The sequence below is a fragment of the Pleurodeles waltl genome, chromosome 3_1 (assembly GCF_031143425.1).
Source record: "Pleurodeles waltl isolate 20211129_DDA chromosome 3_1, aPleWal1.hap1.20221129, whole genome shotgun sequence".
NCBI classification, from domain to species: domain Eukaryota; kingdom Metazoa; phylum Chordata; class Amphibia; order Caudata; family Salamandridae; genus Pleurodeles; species Pleurodeles waltl.
The window spans coordinates 207,248,594-207,270,459 of record NC_090440.1 but is presented as its reverse complement, the minus strand read 5'-3'; the positions used below and the strand labels follow the sequence as shown (position 1 = coordinate 207,270,459).

General features: G+C 43.3%; 1 protein-coding gene across 3 annotated transcripts in view; it reads left to right on the top strand.

Annotated features, from left to right (window-relative positions):
• HMG20A (high mobility group 20A) overlaps positions 1-21,866 on the top strand; it is a 216,973-nt gene that overhangs the window by 68,237 nt on the left and 126,870 nt on the right. For all 3 annotated transcript variants that reach the window (XM_069222199.1, XM_069222200.1, XM_069222201.1), the window contains one exon: positions 7,232-7,310. In XM_069222199.1, coding sequence (XP_069078300.1) covers positions 7,234-7,310 — 77 coding nt within the window. In that variant the 5' untranslated portion in view covers positions 7,232-7,233. The remainder of the gene's footprint in view (positions 1-7,231; positions 7,311-21,866) is intronic.

The window sequence follows — 21,866 nt, the reverse complement described above, 5'->3', positions numbered from 1 at the left end:
TTGCAAAAACTTATAGTGGGCTTTGGCCTTGCCCATTGCTTACCATTGATGGGCTTTCATGTCACTTTTTATCTGCTACATTGCTTTTTATTGGCTTTCCTTCCTCATATTATGTTTCACTCATACCCTTCATTAGGCCTTCTTACTATCCTTTTGACCATTTTCTGCTTCCCTTCTCTTATCCCTGATCCCCCCACCTTCTGTATTGCTACCGTCCCCAACTCATCCATTGCTTTCTCCACCCCAAAGCTTATTGTTGTTGTCTCACTCCCCCATTGCTGCCCGCTGCAGCTGCACCTTTCACCCCTTGCCCACTATGCTCCATGCCTTGCTGCAGCCGTGGGGTGGTATTCACGTTTTAACCTCCTGCCCCTTCCACTGTTGCTCTCCTATCCCTCCTCTGCTGCACTCTTACCCTACCATTGCCCCTCCTTGTAGTGTTGCTTCCCTCCCCAAACCCCCTTTTTTTTCATTTTCAGAAGGGCTCGACAATGTCAGTCGTTTGCCGGCCCCTCCATCTTCAAAAAGCATCTTAGCATACATTTGAGCCTTTTTTAAATTATGTTTTATTTAGCTTCTCAAGCTTTGATGTCCGCTATCCTGCAACTGCAAACAAAATAGTGATGGCTGCTTCATGCACATCATTGTGCATTTCTTTTTGTTCGATGCTGCACAGCTTTGGCAAAGAACACAGTTCCTAGAGTTGAGCGCTCAAGCTCTGTTTCCCTGTTGTAATCTCTCTGTGGGCTTTTAACCACACCCATGTCACGCCTATCACTTTCGTTGGTTCATGGGCTTGCCTTTTAAAATTCGCTTAATTTCATTAGTGAAAGGCATACATATGTCATGCCTTTTCCGGTGTTTAGCCCACTGGCCAACTACTGAAAACATATGAGGCTTCATGTTTTCCGTATGGTTTCTGGACTACTTTTTCTCTTTATTTCGTTGGCAGCACGATCTTGCTCGGCACTAATCTAGTTCTTTTCATGACTACCAGTTTAATTTGATTGTTTATCTTAGTGCTCCTTCACGAATTCTAGGATTTTACACAGTGTAATCACACACTTGTTTTTTTTTCTTCAACTATGCAAAGACGAAACCGGACCGGTCTTTTTGCCTTCATGCTCGTGGCGCATTAAATTGGCTCCCTTATGTGAAATTGTACTACTTTTCATTCTCAGTTTATGTGGCAAGAAAAGTCCGGTTAGGAGTTTACAACGCTAATAGCTCTAACTCGAGCAAACGTGAGACCCATTGCTTTGCAAATGCTTGTTTGTCTTTGTCTGTGCTAAATAGCATTGGCAAAAGGCATTGTCCTACCCAGTATGCCCTCATTAGCAGCCAAAAGGCAAGACCTATTGGCTTTGGCAGGTGGTTGTTAAAGTCTATCTATGAACAGTACCATATTACTTTATTGGCGGTTTGTGTGCCCGATTGACTGCCCTTCCTCTATCTTTTACGCCATCGATGTGTTTAAACGTTTTTCTCCTTTTAACTCCTAGGATGCCCAGGACGTAACTGTTACGTCCTCATTTGCACTGCTCGGGTGCCCAGGATGTAACCGTTATGTCCTGCTATGGGCTAGCGCTCCCCCGATGGCCAAGCACTCCTCTCCCCCTGGGCAGGGATAAAGGGGAATCGCTTCCTCATCCACCCCAGCGCCCATTCCTCTCCCCCCTGCCCCTCCCCACTCTCCCGGACCCTCCTGTGGCATCTGATGATGTCATTTCCTTTCCTTTGATGACTCTCAGCATTTCTGCTGCCCGATGGCGATGCGATCAGGCAGCAGAAATGGCCACTAGACACCAGGGATTTTTTATGTATTTTTTATTTATGTAATGAGGGGAGCGACCCCTTGGGCAAGGGCCGCTCCCTAGGGTGGCAAATTATTTTACGGCCATTTCTGAAACCACTAGACATCAGGGATTTTTTTGTTTGTGATCAATTTCACGCAGGGGTCACTCCCCTGGGCAGGGCATATTTGTTTTAGGCCATTTCTGCCCCTTTTTGGGGCATATCGGCCTATTTTAATTAGGACTATCTGCCCCTGGGGGGAGGGGGAGGGTAGAAACCTCTAGGCACCAGTTTTTTTTTTTTTATGGGGGGAGCGACCCCCAAGAGGGGCAGAAAGAACTAGACACCAGGGAATTTTACTTTTTTGCGTCAATTTCACGCAAAGGGAGCGATCTTTAGTCAACGGTCGGTCCCTTAGGGGGCAAATTTATTTTAGGCCATTTCTATTGGCCTATTTTTATTAGGACTATCTGCCTCCGGGGGGAGGGGGAGGGTAGAAACCTCTAGGCACCAGGGTGTTTAAAAAAAAAAAAAAAAAAAAAATGTTGATGGGGGGAGCGTCCCCCAAGAGGGGCAGAAACAACTAGACACCAGGGAATTTTACTTTTTTGCGTCAATTTCACGCAAAGGGAGCGATCTTTTGTCAACGGTCGTTCCCTTAGGGGGCAAATTTATTTTAGGCCATTTCTGCCCCCCTTTGGGGGCAGATTGGCCTATTTTTATTAGGCCAATCTGCCAGCAAGGGGGTTAGAAACCACTAGGCACTGGGGATTTTTATTTATTTTTTTGCACCAATTTCATGCAAGGGGAGCGACCCCTTAGGCAAGGGTCGCTCCCCTGGGGGAGGGGGTAAGTTTATTTTAGGCCATTTTTGGCCCCCTTGGGGGCAGATCGGATTATTTCTATTAGGCCGATCTGCCCCCAGGGAGGGCAGAGAGCACTTAGATACCAGGGATTGGTGTGTGTGTGTATGTATGTGTGTGTTTTGTTTGGGGGGGGCAGCCCCTTGGGCAAGGGTCGCTCCCCATGCAGGCATATTACTGTTGGCCATATCTGCCCTTCTTGGGGGCTGATCGGCCTATTTTTGGAAGGCCCATCTGCCACCAAGGGGGACAGAAAGCCCACCAGAGACCAGGGAAGATTTTTTTTTTTTTTTTTAAAAGAGGGTGGGGGTATGGCCATACTCCCACCCCAAATAAATGGGACCAAAGTTGTTCTGCCCATCAGTGGGTAGCTGGGGCAGTTACCCCCGATCCACTCCCCGGTTGGGGGGGGGGCAGAAAACCTACTAGATTCTATTTCAGCAAATTAATTGCTATATACCCAGTATAGAATGAAAACCCATTGTAAGGTGCAGCTTATTTGTTGGCTCTGGGTACCTAGGGTTCTTGATGAACCTACAAGACCTATATATTTCTACAACCAGAAGAGTCCATCTGACGTAACGGTATATCGCTTTAAAAAATCTGACATTGCAGGAAAACGTTACAGAGTAAAACATGGAGAAAAATTGCTTTTTTTCACCTCAATTTCAATATTTTTTTGATTTCAGCTGTTATTTTCTATAGGAAAACCTTGTAGGATCTACACAAATAACCCCTTGGTGAATTCAGAATTTTGTCTACTTTTCAGAAATGTTTAGCTTTCTGGGATCCCGCATTGGATTCACACACATTTCTGTCACTAACTGTAAGGAGGCTAAAAGGACAAAAAATAGTAAAAATGTGATATGTCCCAGTAAAATGTCAAAATTGTGTTGAAAAATGTGGTTTTCTGGTTCAAGTCGGCCTGTTCCTGAAAGCTGGGAAAATGGTGATTCTAGCACTCCAAACCTTTTGTTGATGTTATTTTCAGGGCAAAAAAACACCAGACTTCTTCTGCAGCCTTTTTTTCCCCATTTTATTTTTTTAATATTTTTTGAGGTATTTTGCCTACTTTCTTGGTCTCCTTCAGGGGAACCCACAAACTCTGTGTACCTGTAGAATCCGTAGGATGTTGGAAAAAAGAGGACACAAATTTGGCGTGAGTAGCTTATGTGGACAAAATGTTATGAGGGCCTAAGTGCGAATTGCCCCAAGAGCTTAAAAAAGGCCTGGTACCTGAGGGGGAAAAGGCCTGGCAGTGAAGGGGTTAGATGCACTGAGCTATGATTTAATATAGACTTGAACTTTACTGAATGCCATGCTTGGAAATGTCACTTCCTTGCTGGGCAAGTGCTGTGACTTATTTGGTTGCTTGGTGAGAAATACGGGTATCGTTACCCAGGGAAGTGTCATGACCCGCTTAAATGTGGGATTAAGGTGAAGTGCTCCCAGCCACATGCGATTGGGCCTTCCTGGCGTATTTTCCCGCCAGATGCAGCGGATATTGCTTTGCCCTTTTCGGGCGCCCTCGTCATCCCTTCCTCTTATCTTTCCAGCACTTTTCTGCGGCCGGCGGAATCCGGATAAGATGAGTCTCCACTGGCGGCTTTGAGTTGAGCACCGGGCCTGCCTCGGCGCCGCTCCCGTGTTTATCCTGCCTGCGTGCCTAGTCCTCGTGGCCTCAGCCCAGCTGTTCCTGCTTGGCTCGGGGGTAGCTCCAGATGCTCTGCTCGTAGTGCACTTCTGCACACAGATTGAGAGGGAGCTGTTGCTGCCATGCCCCGGGCGAGCACTCAAGGCGTACAGCGGTAGAGCCTGTGTGGACGGCTGAAGAAGCTATTTTTAGCACTCCGTGTTAACGCCTGGAATGTAATTAAAGTTCAGAGTTTTGACAGCGCTGGACTGTGGCTCTAGTCTACCACCTGCATATTTAATAGTCCTTCATCTGCAGCCCACACATGCTCCGTTATCGGCGTTTGTGTAGCGTGTGTGCGCGCCCTGTGTCCACTTTTCGCTGTAAACTGTAATGTTTGTCTCATGTAGTTTTAAGGATAGCTGTCACTGGGCTTCTTTCCAGTATTCCGTCTTCAGTGAAGGGTTTTGCAGACTTTATTAAAGGAAGGTTTTATTACCAGTGAAATAAAATAAAGGGAAGGTTTAGTTTTTCTGTTATCGGAACCAGATAGTGTTTTTGTTGACGGCCACGCGGCGGGGGAGGGGAGAGATTGTGTTTGATGTGTTCATCCCGTTTCCGCTTGGCGAGGTATTTTGGCTCTCACGTATGTTTCTGGGCTTATACTTTTACGGTGCTTGATATATCCATTTTTCTTTTACCATGTGAGTAGCACTCATTAAATGTTATGGAGGTTCACAAACCAGAGGGACATGCAATCTACATATCAGACCAAACACAATAATGATGGCAAAGAGATTTTGCGAACTCCAATACATACCCCCAACATGTTCAGGATACTGCCACATTTATGTACTGACCTGTAAAGTTAAGATCGAAAAACGAAAGTGTATTTACGGGAAAACATAGAATTGCGGTGGAGTTCCCGGTTTTATTGCAATATATACTATTATCGTGTGTTTCATTATTGTACATACAAATCATATTGTACGTAGTCTAAAAGAAACAAGGGTATCACACGCCAGCGCAGAAAAACGAGTCCTTCTGCGCAGATGCATTTGCTTTTTGCTAATGTTTCTCACAGACTTAAAAAAGTTAAGTGAAATTCAAATGTCTCTCGATGTGTATATAGCACACCACGAGTGAAGGCATTCATCATCGAAACGTGATTGACGCCACACACTAGTACCTATATGTAAACAGGCTTTGATACATGGATGTTTGAAAATCAGATATGGATAGTCACTTTAAAACAGTGGCCTGTTGTAGACCGGTGTTAACAGGTGCCCATTTCAATCACAGTTGAATTGCTGGTGTTTAAAGTATGTCAGGCAATTTTTGCTCTTCTCGGATTTGTTATTATACACACCCGAGATGGCTTTTTTCCTTAGAATGAGAGGGTGTTCTAGGGTAAATATCCTGTCAGTCTGTTCACCTACCATCTGTGAGAGGCATGGAAACCTGCCTCGGAGGTAAAAGTACAATATAGTATTGGTTGTTCGATAGATCAGCGAATTTGAAAAGCCTTGAACCACAGGTCAGAATCCTAAGACTTTTTTTGAATGAAGACACAGATCGTGCACACAGTGATTCACTCCACATTTTGTTTGTAGATGAAATTGAACATGTTCAGTCTCATCCCTGCCATCAAACAAATGCGTCATTTTGTTATCTGTAGCATAAGTAAAGATCGTAAAATAATTGTTGAGATATGTGTGTGAAAATGCAGCAAATCAATTCATCTGTAGTTTATTTCGGCTAAAGTAACCTTAAAAAAACACAACAGATAGAAATAATTATTCTTAAACCAGCACCTGCATTTAAAAATCGACCAATACCAAAGCAAATGAGAGGGGGAGATAACATGTGAATACAAAACGAATGAGATCCTCTACAGCTAGTACATTCTTCACGCCTTAGCAATGGTACAAAACATTTCTTAAAAAGACACGACACTCGTAAATTCTACAGAAACACATTGTGGTCAGTGAAGAGAAATTATCCCAAGGGCACAAGAGTGAGGGGCACAGGAGCCGGCCCCATTTGAAAGTGATCATACCCGAATGCTGTTGGGCCTAATTTAGGCTTGGCAGTGTCTCCAATGCCTTTTTTCGTACGTTTTTAGTCATTCTGGATATGTATAATTTCTGTATTGGTAGGGCATTTTTAGTTTGCTCTACGTATTAGAACTTCCCCCCGAATTACATTGTTTATACTTTGCTTTTTGAGTAAGGCCAATTATTGCATATGATCGAAGTTATGCTTGGAGCTAAACCTTTAAGGAGAGTGAATGGAAATGTTGAACTCGCTCCCTTGTTGCACATGGTTGTGTTGGTTCAGAAAGACGCATCTCCTCTCAGTTAGAGACTGCCAGTCCAAAGGTCAAAGACTGAATTGGAATGAAACTCAATTCCTTTCTATGCAGTGTCGCCGTAGAACTGCGCTGCGTGGGACTTGTTGGATTGGCATTGTGTGCTGAGTATTTACGTTTTCATGTTCATATCACAAAATGGGTGGTCTGCACATCACCAACCTCTACAATTATATTTAAATCAGCACGATTTAAACGGTAGCATCAACTAAATATGCAAGCACGTTCAAGCAGTGCCTACTTACAAAAAAACATGAAAAGAACATATCGCTGCCTACAAAGTCTTCAGAGCTACCGGTACTAAAATTACTTAACTTTTTCTTATTCACACATAAAAAAAAAACTACTACAGATGAAGACACAACACTGCACAATCATTTGTTCTGTGGTATGCACCGGACACCTGCTATCTTTGATCATGTACAATAGAAATGTAAAACTTTTACAACTTTGCTGTCCATCTTTTTTGTGGTCACCTTTCCCTTCTTCAGTATCTTGCACTTTATTTTATTTAACCTCCCTGTTGTTACTTTACATTGATACAAATGATCCATTTTCCCCCATGTGCAGAGATGGACAGCTCAGCAATTCCGTGTCTTTTGCCAGATGATGACGGGTCCAAGGACAGCAGTGACGTACCTCCGTCCAGGTAATCCTAGTGCATGTTTAGAATTTGGTTAATCATGGCAGTAATCTTATTTTACGGGTGGGGAGAAGGCACCGAGAGGGTTAGTGTTGAACTTGAAAAAAAGTACATACTGTTGTCATGTCCCCTTAACCCTTTGCCAGAACAGTCAGGGAGCTCTCTTGACACAAGGGCCTTCCAGTAGAAAGAAGTTCTTGCATAAATCTGGTTGAAGGTCTTGAACCTCATTCTCAGTTGGAGCATGTTAAGCTGGTGTACCACATCACCTTTATAGTACCTAGGTTGTGTTTAACCTAAAGTTGTCCTGTAGAGCTCTAAGCCCTGTTGCCTTTCTGTGTTATAACGTCTCTCTAGATGCCTCAGCAACACCATCAACATGACTTCCAAAAGAGAAGCACTACAGAGGGAACATTAACGTTTTTCTTAACTTTGGCACATTTTGTGGACCCACCTTAGACAAACTGCAAGGTTAGATTCCTCGGTCTGGATGGTGGAGATGAGAAGAGCGGCATGCTCCACACAATTTAGTGGCGCTAGGGTGCCTTGAGCTGGAAAGCAGCACTAGACATGACAGTTTTCAAAATACAAAATTAAACTAAAGATGGATTGTAGATTACATTGAAAGAGGGCTCGAGGTTGAAAAGTAGACTCAGTGATTTCTTCACAATTGGGATCCGACAACTAGGGTTCACATTGCCTGGCAGAAGGATACTTTGCTTTTCTATTTTGATATGTGTTCTTGTGATTTCAGAGGCTCATCGCCTTGACCATTTTTCACCCCTAAAAAGATCCTGTCAGAAAACACATTGGGAGAATATTGGGGTTACATGCTGAAGCACACGTTGAAGGAGAGCATGGGTTTTTCTACCTTGTGTGCTGTGGTAGCAGACGTCTACAAAATCAGTTTAAATACAGTGTGTAGTTATTAGTCATCTGATGAGGGCAGGGGTTAATGTCATACCCTTGGTGAATCTGGGCAGTATTTAAAGAACAAACAGTACTCATTCAATGAGACACAATCGACACCGCTAGAGTTCTCACGGGGTTGGGCGGAGGTAATGTAGTCTCCATAACCGCCCCAAACAGATCAGTGGGACCAGTCCTGGGGGTACAGCAGAGAGATATTATAGAATTTTGATTGAACAAGGAGTTCTTCTAAGATTCTTGATGTGATGCTTCTGCTCTTGATTTGCTTCACACGTTACTCACTTTTCACGTTCTTCATGCTACAAAATTATTTTCAAAGGCTTATAGAAATTTACATTAGAGACTTGCATGTAGTGACTTATTAAAGGTTGGTGCATGAGTGAGAGAGTGCCGTTTCACATTGGCAACTAAGTACTTTAAAATGCGACAGGAAGGGGTTAATCACCCCCTGTGGTACATACATATTTAGGCCATATTATGGCTGCTTGTGAACTGAACATACACCAGATAACAGCATCACGATCACATGAGAGTGCCTTAAGTCTCAGAAAAAGTTCCTTCCTCTCATTAGTTCTTGGAATCAGGATAGTGGGCACGAGATGTGGGAGAGGAGGAGGTGCAAAACATAATGATGAAGAAGAAAGCGAAGATGAGCACACTGATACAGGTTGGTATGACTATATGGTTCTCAGGAGGGGCATAAAGCTCCACCAGCAGCTGCCTCTCCCCCAAAATATTGAGAGTGTAAGAAGTTGGATTATTAAATAGGGTGCATGTCTCCTTACCTCGAGGAATAATCACAGCACAGCCCTTGTTAGTGTGAACCCTTAAAGTATCTAATTTAACTTAAGGTTAAGCCCTGTAGTAGCTATGGCACAGAGCAGACATGCTTAATTTAAGGCAATGTGTAAAGTATGTATGCTGTACCAAAACAGTAATAAAGTAAAAATGCAAAACCGTTAAAATCCGAAACCAAATAAGAAAAATAGGGTAAAATATAATAAACAAAATGACAAATATCTAATAAGCGGAACGAAAATTCAGATTTTTTTTAATTTTAAACATTTTAAGTAGACATAGTGCCAATAAGAATAAAGTGCCATTGATCGTTAATCGATTGCAGCAATCTGACGGAATAAACAGGAATGCAAAATTTCCTAGCTATCATAAAATACATTTTAAATTCTATTAAGGACACAGAGGCAAGGATTATGCTCATCTTTCTTTCCTTTTTATTATTCAGCAGTATTTAAAGACGAAAACCACCTTTTCCATAACTCCACAGGAAAGGGCTAAAAAAAAAACACAGCAGCCAATAAACACTTCCTCCCAACGTCCATATAATCTACCTTCTTCTCAGGCACTTCCTCTTTCTTGACGCAATAGAAAAGCCCCTTCTGCATTAATCACCTTTAGTGGAATAGTTACCTGAGGATAAAGAACAAAATGGAATTCAATAAACCTCAGACACAAACTGATAGAGCATGAGGACTTTCAGGATGATCCAAAAAACGATAACAAGAACATCATCATTGACATAACTTCAACCAAAAAAGACAATAGCATGACATTGCATTAAAACCCGAAAGGAAACCAGAATATTTACTCTTAACCATGTCAAGAGAAAGACTTCTTCACGTGGGGAAGGGAGAGAGCATACAATGCTCGCCGCTGTGTCCTTAATAGAATTGAAACTTTCCTTTACAACAGCTAGGAAATGTTGCAGTCAATGTCAGGACCGAAGGCAAGGATTATGCTCTTTCGAAGCTTATCCACCACCAAAGTAAAATCTTTTAATCATAAAGTCCGTTGACTAATCGGCCGCATGAATGATGTCCTTTAGTCTAGCCCCTAGAGAAAAGGCTTTCGAGGCTATAGCCCCTCTGACTGAATAGGCTCCGAAGAGTCCTACATTAATGCCGGTCTCTTGCATAACCCAGCGAGCAATGGTGGGTGATGAGAACGCTGTGAAAGTTTCCTTTACATAGATCAAGAGTTGACCTTCACCTGGGGGATGTACATCCTGTTGCATTCTCATATGCCTTAAGACTGCAAACTACACACAGTGTGGGAACCTTATCGAAGGCCAGATAAGACATTACTCTGGAATCTGTTTTGGTTCTGCTGGAAACATTGGTCACTCCTAGAAGGATAAAGACCCGGCTCGAAATGTCTAGGGCTCTTACGTCCGAGACCCTATGACAAGAAATTAGGCACAACAGCATTACTAACTTTGCTGACAACTCCTTACGTGAGAGAGATTAATTTCTTTGTCATGATTGAAAAAGATTCAAAACGATGTTTACATCCCAGAGATTGGAGTACTTCGGCTTTGGTGGCAGAGCAAGACAGATACCCCTCAGAAGTTTACTTGCCAGCGGGTGTTCCCCCACAGATAGACCTTGAATAGGGAGATGCCCACTGAGATGGTCGACCGGTAAGAGTTAACCGTGCGGTAAGCCATACCTTGAGATGCCATAAAATTCAGGAAGGGGATAACGTTGCACCCCATGGGATCTTCTTTGCGTTGAATATACCAACGCACCTACTTGGCCCATGTAGCTTTGTACCGCTTAGAGGTCCCTTCCGCCCAGGTTGTGGCCAATAATCTTTCAGCATCCTGTGAAAGTCCCGGGACTCTCCGTCTTTACTGGTAATCCTCCAGGCCATGAGGGGAAGATGGCCTTGGAGGACTAGTAGGTGATTCTGACCCCAGGGTTCCCAAAGAATATCTGGACCGTGAGGAAGAGGAATTGGAAAATCCCAAGAAAGTTCCAGAAGAACTGGAAACCACACTTGATATCCTCAAAAAGTGTGATCACGACCACCTGCACTCCCTGTCTCTGTACTTGGGCTGCCAACCTCATAATCGACCAGTCTTGAAGAAATGCATCTGTTGCCAAAGCTTGAGGATCTGCCTTCCAACTGAAGTAACAGGGAATCTGGTAATCCATTCGAGAGGCAAACACAGGGTAAGGGGTGAGAGATGAGTAAATCCTGGACCTCGTGATCTACCAAGGCAACTTGCTCCTGGGAAAAAGTCAGGGGACCTGGATGTGAAAGTTGGACCGGGTAGCCATATAACTGTATTTGGAAACCACAGACTGTTTGGAAAACCCAAAAGTCTGAGGTAAGGGGCTCCCAATTGTGTAGAAATTGTGCCAATCGCCTCCATACAGGCAAGGAAAAATCAGAATGAACACTTACCAGTGCATCCCTCTGGTGCCTCTCCCTTGTTGGCCCCTTCTGGTGGGGAAGAATTCACTGGGGCTCCGCTGGTCTGACCCCTTGCGGAAGACCTGTCATCTGGTGGGGCCTTGCACGTATAAGCAGCCGGTCGAGCACCGCCTACCACGAACAGCTCCAATGAAAAGGTGTGACTAGAAAACCTTTTTAATCGAGGACTGGGCCTTAGCGATGTGAAGGTGGTCACAAACTTAGATAATTTCTTGATGAAAAGATTGCAGAATAGACAACCTTGTGCCACTGCCCTGGCCTCTGTGGAAGCTAGTACTCCCAGTTTGGGATCCACTTTAATGAGTAGTGACCAGCGCCTCTCCGCCGAGAGGGTGCAATTGGCATTTCGCAAAAATATGATTGCTCTTTGGTCCCACCTGGAAACCATTTCTGGTGACAGTGGAGTGCCCAAGGACTTCGCCTGTTCAGCCAGTTATATGATTTTTGTGAGGGGCCCAGTGATATTTAATAATTTGTCCTGGCATGATTTCCTGGGCCTGTCAATTCCCTTCTTGGGATCATTGACAAATTTCTGTAAGAAGGTGGCCATTCTAGGGTCACTTTCTGTGGTAGAGGTAATTTTACTTGATAATGAAGGGCGGTTGCTGCATAGTTTAGCACAGATGTCTTTCCCCAGGGGTTTTTCTAAGACAGCTATGGAAGAACTGACTTTGTCAGAGGCAAACCACTGAGAAGATCTGGGGTGGAGTAGCTAATCTGGGTGCAACATATCAGAGGATTCCTGCACATATTCGGGGTTCTGTGGACCACGAGGATCATCTTGAAGGCCGCGATGGGCCTGTTCATCAGTTGAGTCACCTTGGAAGTCATCGTCCTCTACATCTGGGGAGGTTGCCAATAGGGGAGGGTTAGGGCGATCTAAAAACACCTGTTTAACCTAATCAAAAGCAGACATATCCACTCCTGACTCTGTCTTGTGCTTAGCAGGTCGGTGCGCAGGTTGGTCTGTGCCCATTGGGAGACCCCATGGTTTGGACAAGGGAAGGTTGAGTGAAACAGGGCATGCATACAGCAGTTGGATAAGGCATCTCGCAAGTGGTTCGATGGCCGAGGTCAGAGCATGATGACTAGAGGCACCCATGGCCTCACAAAATTCATTTTCTATGGGGAGGACCAAAATGGTTTCCTCCTCCATGTAATGTTCGTCCTGCTTGCCTGTCTCGTTGTATTACAGCGCCCAGATAATATGCTGTGTTTACTCAAAGATTTAGGTCTGGAGAAAGCCAGGGAATATTTAATGTGACAAAGCACCAAATTATTGTTCAGGCAAATGGCGCTATAGGGCCACAGGGCCCAGTGACAAGGTGTGGGAGAGTGCACATAATTTGCTGTGCTGAAGCACTGATTTCAGGCTGGACAGAGGCAGTGAAATTTAGTGTGACACAACACAGTTAGTATGAGGTAACCCCCTGGGACCAACTCCCTCTAATAGGTGGGAAGGAACACCGTACGCCTAGTGTGTCCCCCTCCCGAAGTGGCCACACGTGCAAAGTGCAATTAACAATCAACAAGAAAAAAGGCCTTCGAGAGGCTTCCACAGTACTGACCCGTAAGGGCGTCTCAGTGCTGTAATTAACAGAATGCAGACCCTGCACTGGGGCATTAGGGCTTCCAAGGCGCTCGAGGCTTCAGGGGCACAAACTGCCTGGCTCCTGTAAATAAATGAGATGCATGATGCATGTCAGTTAGTGTGATGTGCCCTCTGCGGGCGAAGAAGCCTCACAGCACTCTCGTGGCCCCAATAGGCAGTGCACACCTTTTTCACAGATATTCAAATGCTAATCAGTGGCTGGGAGAAGTTTGAGAGCAAATGCAAATTAACACCCAGGAACTTCCGACAGACATTTAGAGAAAAAATGGAGAAACAACCAAACCAGTGAAGACCTTGCATGCGTCAGAACCGCAACAGCTGCTTACTGCCAAAACATCAAAAACTCAAGGAAGTACGCAACCTGGGATCGCATCAACTCCTCCACACACAACTCTAAGGAACTCTTCTCAGTCATCAACAAGTTCACAAATGCCCCCTCCGAAGCCACCAGCATCCCCCATCACAGGACCTCTGCTACAAAGTCACCACCTTTTCCCACTGCATGATCCAGAGCATAACGACCGCTTCCTCCCGTAAAATCCTGGCACCAGAACCTGCGACCGACCGACCCACCCACCCAGACCATCCGCAGCTGGTCCACGCTCACTACTGAGGAAACAGTCAGCATCCTGAACAGCACCCACTCCGGAGACCCCACAGACCCCTGCCCATACCACATATACATCAGAGCCAGCACATCCATCGCCCGAGCTCTGAAACACAGTGAACTGCTCCATCAACACTGGCACCTTCCCCAGGGACTGGAAACACGCCGAAATACACCCTCTCCTGAAGAATCTTTTGGCCGACCCATCAGAATTAAAGAATGTCAGGCACATTCTCGCTGCTACCCTACCCCACCAGAATACTGGAAAAGGCAATCAACGCACAACTAAGGAATTTCATCAAGGCCAAAAACTCCCTGACAGCTCCCAGTCCGGTTTCCGTAGCAACCACAGCAGGGAGACAGTCCTCCTGGCAGCCACCGACGACATCCGATTACTTCTAGACGACGGCCACACCGCAGCACTCATACTCCTCGACCTCTCAGCACTCTCCACACCAGACACCATGACATAGGAATCTGAAGAAGAGCCCTGGAATAGATCCACTCCTTCCTCTCCGGGAGGACTCAGAGGTTCAGACTCCCGCCCTACACATTCATACCCACAGGAGTTTACTGCAGAGTCCCCCAAGGATCCTCACTGATTCCCACACTGCTCAATGCATACATGACCCCTCTCGCAGCCATCGTCAGAAGCCACGGTATGAACATCGTGTCATATACCGATAACACACAACTCATCATTTCCCTCACTGAAGACCCAGACACAGCCAAAAAGAACTTCCACTCAGGAATGGAAGCTGTCTCTACCTGGATGAGAGAAAGCTGCCTCAAGTTCAGCTCAAAAAGACTGAGCTCATCATCTTTGGAGACGCTACCCCAGCTTGGGACGACATCAGCGACGTCTTCTGGAGGGGAAAAAGAGAGAGCTTGGGCCCCACGCCGACTGAGCACACCCTCAACCTAGGCATCATCCTCGACTCTTCCCTATCCATGACTCGCCAGGTAAACTCAGTCACCTCCTCCTGCTAGCACACACTCCGCAAACTTCAGAAAATCTTCAGATGCCTCCCAGCAGACTGCCGCAGGACAGTCACCCACGCCTTAGTCGCAAGCAAGCTTGACTATGGCAACGCCCTCCATGCTGGCACCTTGACTAGAACCATCAAAAAACGACAACTCATCCAGAACTCTGCTGCCAGACACCTCCTGGACCTCCCAAGCCGAGAGTATATCTCCTAACACCTGAGGACCCTCCACTGGCTTCCGGTCGAGAAATTATTCACCTTCAAGCTACTCACCCATACGTACAAAGCCATACACAACGCAGGACCAGCCTACCTGAACCACCATGTCTCCTTCCGCACCCCGCCAAATCCCTCGGCTCTTCGCATTTGTAAAACCACTGCCGGAGGACGATCCTTCACCTACATCGCAGCAAAGAGCTGGAACAACCTCCCCCTGCATCTCAGACAAAGCCCATCGCTCACCATCTCCAGGAAGAACCTCAAGACGTGGATCTTCGGATCTGTGATTGGTTAAATAAATTTATTGAAAACGTATCTCGTATCTTATATGTGGGCGTGGCATGCATGAGGAACTGTGCAGAAGGGTTGTGATCTGTTTCCACTACTTTCCCGGGGAGTCGGAGTGTCATGTTTAGGTTGCTTAGTAACTACTTACAACTGGAGGTGTGAGTGAGCCACTGTTAGCTAGACAGGAGGCAGGCCGACAGCTACTAATGGTGTGGGTTGCACTCAGTCCCCAACACCCGGCAGTGCTGCTGCCCCCCTAAACATGCAGTCCTATTACCAAAGTAGGAACCACATAACTATTGTGCTGCATTTCCCATGCTAATACAGGGAGTGCAGAATTATTAGGCAAGTTGTATTTTTGAGGATTAATTTTATTATTGAACAACAACCATGTTCTCAATGAACCCAAAAAACTCATTAATATCAAAGCTGAATATTTTTGGAAGTAGTTTTTAGTTTGTTTTTAGTTTTAGCTATGTTAGGGGGATATCTGTGTGTGCAGGTGACTATTACTGTGCATAATTATTAGGCAACTTAACAAAAAAAAATATATACCCATTTCAATTATTTATTATTACCAGTGAAACCAATATAACATCTCAACATTCACAAATATACATTTCTGACATTCAAAAACAAAACAAAAACAAATCAGTGACCAATATAGCCACCTTTCTTTGCAAGGACACTCAAAAGCCTGCCATCCATGGATTCTGTCAGTGTTTTGATCTGTTCACCATCAACATTGCGTGCAGCAGCAACCACAGCCTCCCAGACACTGTTCAGAGAGGTGTACTGTTTTCCCTCCTTGTAAATCTCACATTTGATGATGGACCACAGGTTCTCAATGGGGTTCAGATCAGGTGAACAAGGAGGCCATGTCATTAGATTTCCTTCTTTTATACCCTTTCTTGCCAGCCACGCTGTGGAGTACTTGGACGCGTGTGATGGAGCATTGTCCTGCATGAAAACCATGTTTTTCTTGAAGGATGCAGACTTCTTCCTGTACCACTGCTTGAAGAAGGTGTCTTCCAGGAACTGGCAGTAGGACTGGGAGTTGAGCTTGACTCCATCCTCAACCCGAAAAGGCCCCACAAGCTCATCTTTGATGATACCAGCCCAAACCAGTACTCCACCTCCACCTTGCTGGCGTCTGAGTCGGACTGGAGCTCTCTGCCCTTTACCAATCCAGCCACGGGCCCATCCATCTGGCCCATCAAGACTCACTCTCATTTCATCAGTCCATAAAACCTTAGAAAAATCAGTCTTGAGATATTTCTTGGCCCAGTCTTGACGTTTCAGCTTGTGTGTCTTGTTCAGTGGTGGTCGTCTTTCAGCCTTTCTTACCTTGGCCATGTCTCTGAATATTGCACACCTTGTGCTTTTGGGCACTCCAGTGATGTTGCAGCTCTGAAATATGGCCAAACTGGTGGCAAGTGGCATCGTGGCAGCTGCACGCTTGACTTTTCTCAGTTCATGGGCAGTTATTTTGCGCCTTGGTTTTTCCACACGCTTCTTGCGACCCTGTTGACTATTTTGAATGAAACGCTTGATTGTTCGATGATCACGCTTCAGAAGCTTTGCAATTTTAAGAGTGCTGCATCCCTCTGCAAGATATCTCACTATTTTTTACTTTTCTGAGCCTGTCAAGTCCTTCTTTTGACCCATTTTGCCAAAGGAAAGGAAGTTGCCTAATAATTATGCACACCTGATATAGGGTGTTGATGTCATTAGACCACACCCCTTCTCATTACAGAGATGCACATCACCTAATATGCTTAATTGGTAGTAGGCTTTCGAGCCTATACAGCTTGGAGTAAGACAACATGCATAAAGAGGATGATGTGGTCAAAATACTCATTTGCCTAATAATTCTGCACTCCCTGTATATGCTGAAGATGAGAAATGCTAAGTGATTCCTGTACTAGCACCACAAAAATTCCATTCCTCTGTGATGGTAATGACGAGTACGTACAGCATTGCATGGGATGTTTACCTCACATAACGGTTTAGGTTCATGGCATCTTTATTGACATGCTCAGTGTATATCCAAGACCTCAGCGTACTTTATAAGAGTTTTCTTTTTATTTTAAATGTAATGCCCATCTAAAAGCACATTTTCTTCATTTTTAAATATTGGACATTTAACATCGTAAAGGCAAGAGCCACCACTGTTCTTAATGCTTCCTTTTTAATTTAAGAGCACAGCTTTAATGAGGAAAACAATTGTGCTGTTTCGCTCAGTGCTCATGATGGCTCTACAATCTCAGCAGGTGCTGATTAGCAGTAGTTTTTTCTCTCTGTACATTTAGACTCCCAAACTACTGGGCACCCTTTATTGCTTGCATGTGGGCTTTTTAAGTAACGTTGTTTTCAGATTTTGGCATATTTCATCGTTTAGTGTGAATTTTCACCTTTGCTTAGGACTTTGGTTTCACATCCTCTTTTCCCACAGGTACATTAAGGGTTTAAAAATGCATTGAAAACACCACTTACCTTTTGTATCCTGTCCCTTCCTATCACTCATATCAGTCATGAATGCCTAGTAAGATGTTGAAAAAATTGAAATGTATTAAAATCATAGCCCCATGAGAATCTGCAGCAGATGATTCCCAACGTGCTGAGGAGCATCTCTATTCCCAACGTGCCGAGGAGCATCTCAGAGTGAATTTATAGAGAACGGAAGGGAACATCAGTTGCAACATTTCTTCCATTTATGTTTGCCATTAAGAGGTACAATGCCAAATTCATTGATGGAGGAAAAAAACTAAGCCATTGGAAGAAGTTCGACATTAAGGCACCCAGCGACAGGGCTTTAGTTGTCCAAGAAGAGGAAACACTGAGTTGTATGGAAATTGGAGGACTTCATTGCCAACTTTCTTTCCAGATCTTTTCCCTAGTGCTGAACAATCCCTTTTAACCCTCAGTTTAATAAGAGCTTATAAACTATAATTAGTTGTTTGCCAGTTATGGCCACATCTATACAGTGATGATGATACCCACAGCCTACTATGCATTTTATCCTTTATTGTATTATCGTAGCACAAACGCAAAGTAAACATATATTCCAGGAAAGCCAATGGTTCATTCAACTCGATGAAAAGCAGCAACTATAGCCCTTCTTAAAAACATGTGATCTTCCGGGATTTGCACAGTGGTTACTTAGAGATCAGTTTCCTGGTTGTAAGTCACTACTGCCGTGCCTCCAGTTATCCTAATTGTGCTATTAGGTGCTATGTGAAATCTGTTTGAATGGATGACACCTCTCTTCTGCCTTCTGAATGTGCCATTTTCTGCTTGAGGAGATGTGATGACCTTCCTGTTCTATTCAGTGATCATGAGTTCAGTAGGAACCCACGACTAAGCATTATAAGTTATTTATAATTCTAGTTCTGCCTTTTGGGCATTTTAACTGCATTCATAAGCGACTGCCCACTGGGTTCAGCTAGTCTTAAACCCTTAAGTGTAATAGAATTGCATGTATTTATGTTCTAAGTGATGTGTTCAAGATTATCATTCAACTAGCTGTATCGCTTGGGATGTTAGAGTTCTGCGCAGGACCAGTGCAAACGGACTTGATTAATCCAGGGCTGTAAAAAAAAAAAAACATTCTTCTTCAGATTATCACAATGTAGTCTTGTAATATATGTAACAGATTTGTTGACGACTCACCGCCCTTATGAAAGCGTAATAGCATGTAACAGAAGACAAATATTAGATTTTATTACTGAGAAGAAAAAAAAACATTTGGAACAGCAAGAATCACTGCGCTCCAGGAACTGCTGCAACAGCATTTCGATTAATAAAGGAACACTTTACAAGTAAGTGGTACATGGAGTAATTTGCAATGGACAGGTTTCGTTATTACAGCCATGAGGCGGTAAATGTAAGAGTAGACTCACTCTCCTGACCACGAGCTAAAGACAACAACAGGAGGAGAATGTTATCCGACATGGCACATTATCGTGTAAGATTCAGGAGAAGTGACCTTGTATGCTAGCATATAGGATGTAGGAAAACATTCACTATTAGGGGAGATTGTCATCCAACATAATCATCACATAAGTTCAGAATGACGTGACCTGAATCACAGCCATATTGAATGTACTTAAAACAAGAAACAGATATTGAATAAATGTTGAGTGTGTGTTATACAGGAATAGCAATGCTTATTATTACAATTGTCGATAATGATAAACTGCGATCGTGCCATCGAATGGATGGCAGATTGCATCACAAGTGGTCAACATCATATGTATGAGAGGTAAACTAAATAAAATTCTTCCAATAAGAATTTAGTGCCATTAATCTTGCACCACAAGATAAGTTATTCAAACTTTGTACATCTTCACCATGTGTACAATGCAGAATTTAACCCTGACTCCTCCACAAGCATTTCTTATTATCAAAGGGTAACTGAATGAGGGTGGAGGAGTGGAAACAGTACTTCATAAATTATATTTCCATGTTTGAAGAGACAAATTTCATTCCTGAACACAAAAAAAAATACTGCTTCACTGATTAGTACCTAGTGGTGAGAAAATAGAAGAGACAACGTAGTTAAGGAGATGTTTTTAATAATGCACTTTAGGACTAATTTAAACAAATATTTTTCCTACGGTATATTTAGTAATGGATCCCTACAATTCTTTTCAAGAAAAGTAAATGAGACTCTATACATGATTATGTATCTGCTTTGAAAATAACTGGCAGTAACTTGTTATTTTGGGAATCTAGAAGAGGAATTTATATGTGATCAATTCTGATGCACACAAACAACTCAAGCATTCAAGATAGATCATGGATAGATGGGCAATCTCCACTTAGAGGGATTGCAACAATAGTAAAAAAAAACTAAGGTCACAAAAGATGTGTGAAAACAGTACTTACTAGTTCTGGGAAAGCAGGGAATGATGTGGTAAGTAAGGCTAATCGAGGTAATAAAGGTACAGAAGTTGCAAGAGACATAAAAAAGCCAGGAAAGTTGTACAAGTTTTAATATTGATTACAGCCATAACATGTTATAGGTGTGGTTGTTTAGGCCATTGTGCTTATAATGCATTTTTTTGCATTAAGTCCAAGGTGTTCAGGATGTGAAACTATAGCACATTTTGCGAAGATGTGCAGAAAAATTTAAGAAGCAATGAAGTGCAATATGTGGCAGGAGATCAGTAAAGTACCTCTAATTAGAACAGTCACTTAGAAGACAAAAACAAATTAACATGTTTTGAGTATTTAATGCAAGATTTTAGGGTTTTTATGGGACAATCCAGAGAAACCCTGTGTGCGAAGTCAGACTGTGGTGAATATGCATGTATTTCATGGCTTACGTAGGTTCCCCATACAAAATTTAGAATAAGGAATTTTTGAAAACTAAATTTGCAGATTATTCAGGGTGGGAATTATTTAGGGTGGGAAATGGAACCACTGGATGTAAGAGCTGAGAGTTTGACTGAGAAAGGTATAAAAATAATGGGTTTTAGACAGTGGAATATTGAGTTTAAAGGGAGAACAATTGCTATTAAAGTAGAAGTTGTGAATTGAAGAGATTGCAGGATGCAGAGATAACAGAACCCGTAGCAATGGTTGTCGTCTTTGGTAGTAGCAAGGAAGGTGATCTGCAATGTGTCCCTGGAATGAGTGTCACCTTTGGTAGTATCAAGGAAGGCGAATAGCAAGTTGAGGTTATGTGTCGTCCTAAGAGATCTCAATAGGAACATTGTGGTTGACAGATTTTCCCTTCCAAATATAATAGAAAATAAAGTGATTTTGTAGTTAGCAGCAGCCTATCTTCAAGTACCACTGCACTCCAAACGTAAGAGTTTGATGCCTTTTATAATTTCCATAGGCTGGTACCTATTTTTGTTAAGAATTTTGTTTGGTTTAGCGTAACCAGCTGCAGTTTTCCAATGCCTAATATGTGAGATCTTCAAGGTAGATAAAGGGGTCATGTTTTTTCAGGAAGCCATCTTGCTGAAGTCTAAAAAAGAAATATGATTCACGATTAAGGGTAGTGACGGAAAACCTAGAAGAAAAGAAATTAACAGTAGAGCATTCAAAATGCAATTTTGCCGCAACAGTGTGACACACCTTGGTCATGAAGTAGGGAGCGAATGTATCAAACCTTGGAGCTTAATTCAGGCCATTAAGGATGAACCACCAGTGAGGACTGAATATGACAGAAGTGCATGTCTTTATTTGGCAGAGTATTACTCTAAATTTGTGTGAAAGTTTGTAGAAACGTTCTACACTATTAGGCAGTTATTGAAAACAAAACCTAAATTTGTTTGGTCAGCAGGGTGCCAAAATTACTCTAGCAGACTTAAAAGTAGCATTTGCAAATTGCCTCCTCTTAAAGAAAAAACATTCATTGTGATTATAGGCACGAGTTGCAGAGACGTAAGTTCAGGTCTGCCACAGATTGATGAAAAAGGTAAAGAGGTAATCATTGCTTTTGCTTATACGTCATTAATACCAACAGAAAAAGGTACTCTGTTATTTAAAGAAAGGCATTGGCATGTGTTTGGGGCTTGAAACATTTTTATCAGTTTGTTTTGGGTACATCTGTGTCATGAAGGCTTGACCACAAGCCACTGACAAAAGTATTCACCACTCAAAGAATGTGTAGAGCATTAGCTAGAATATCAGTGAGATTGCAAGATTACAATTATAAAGTAGAGTAC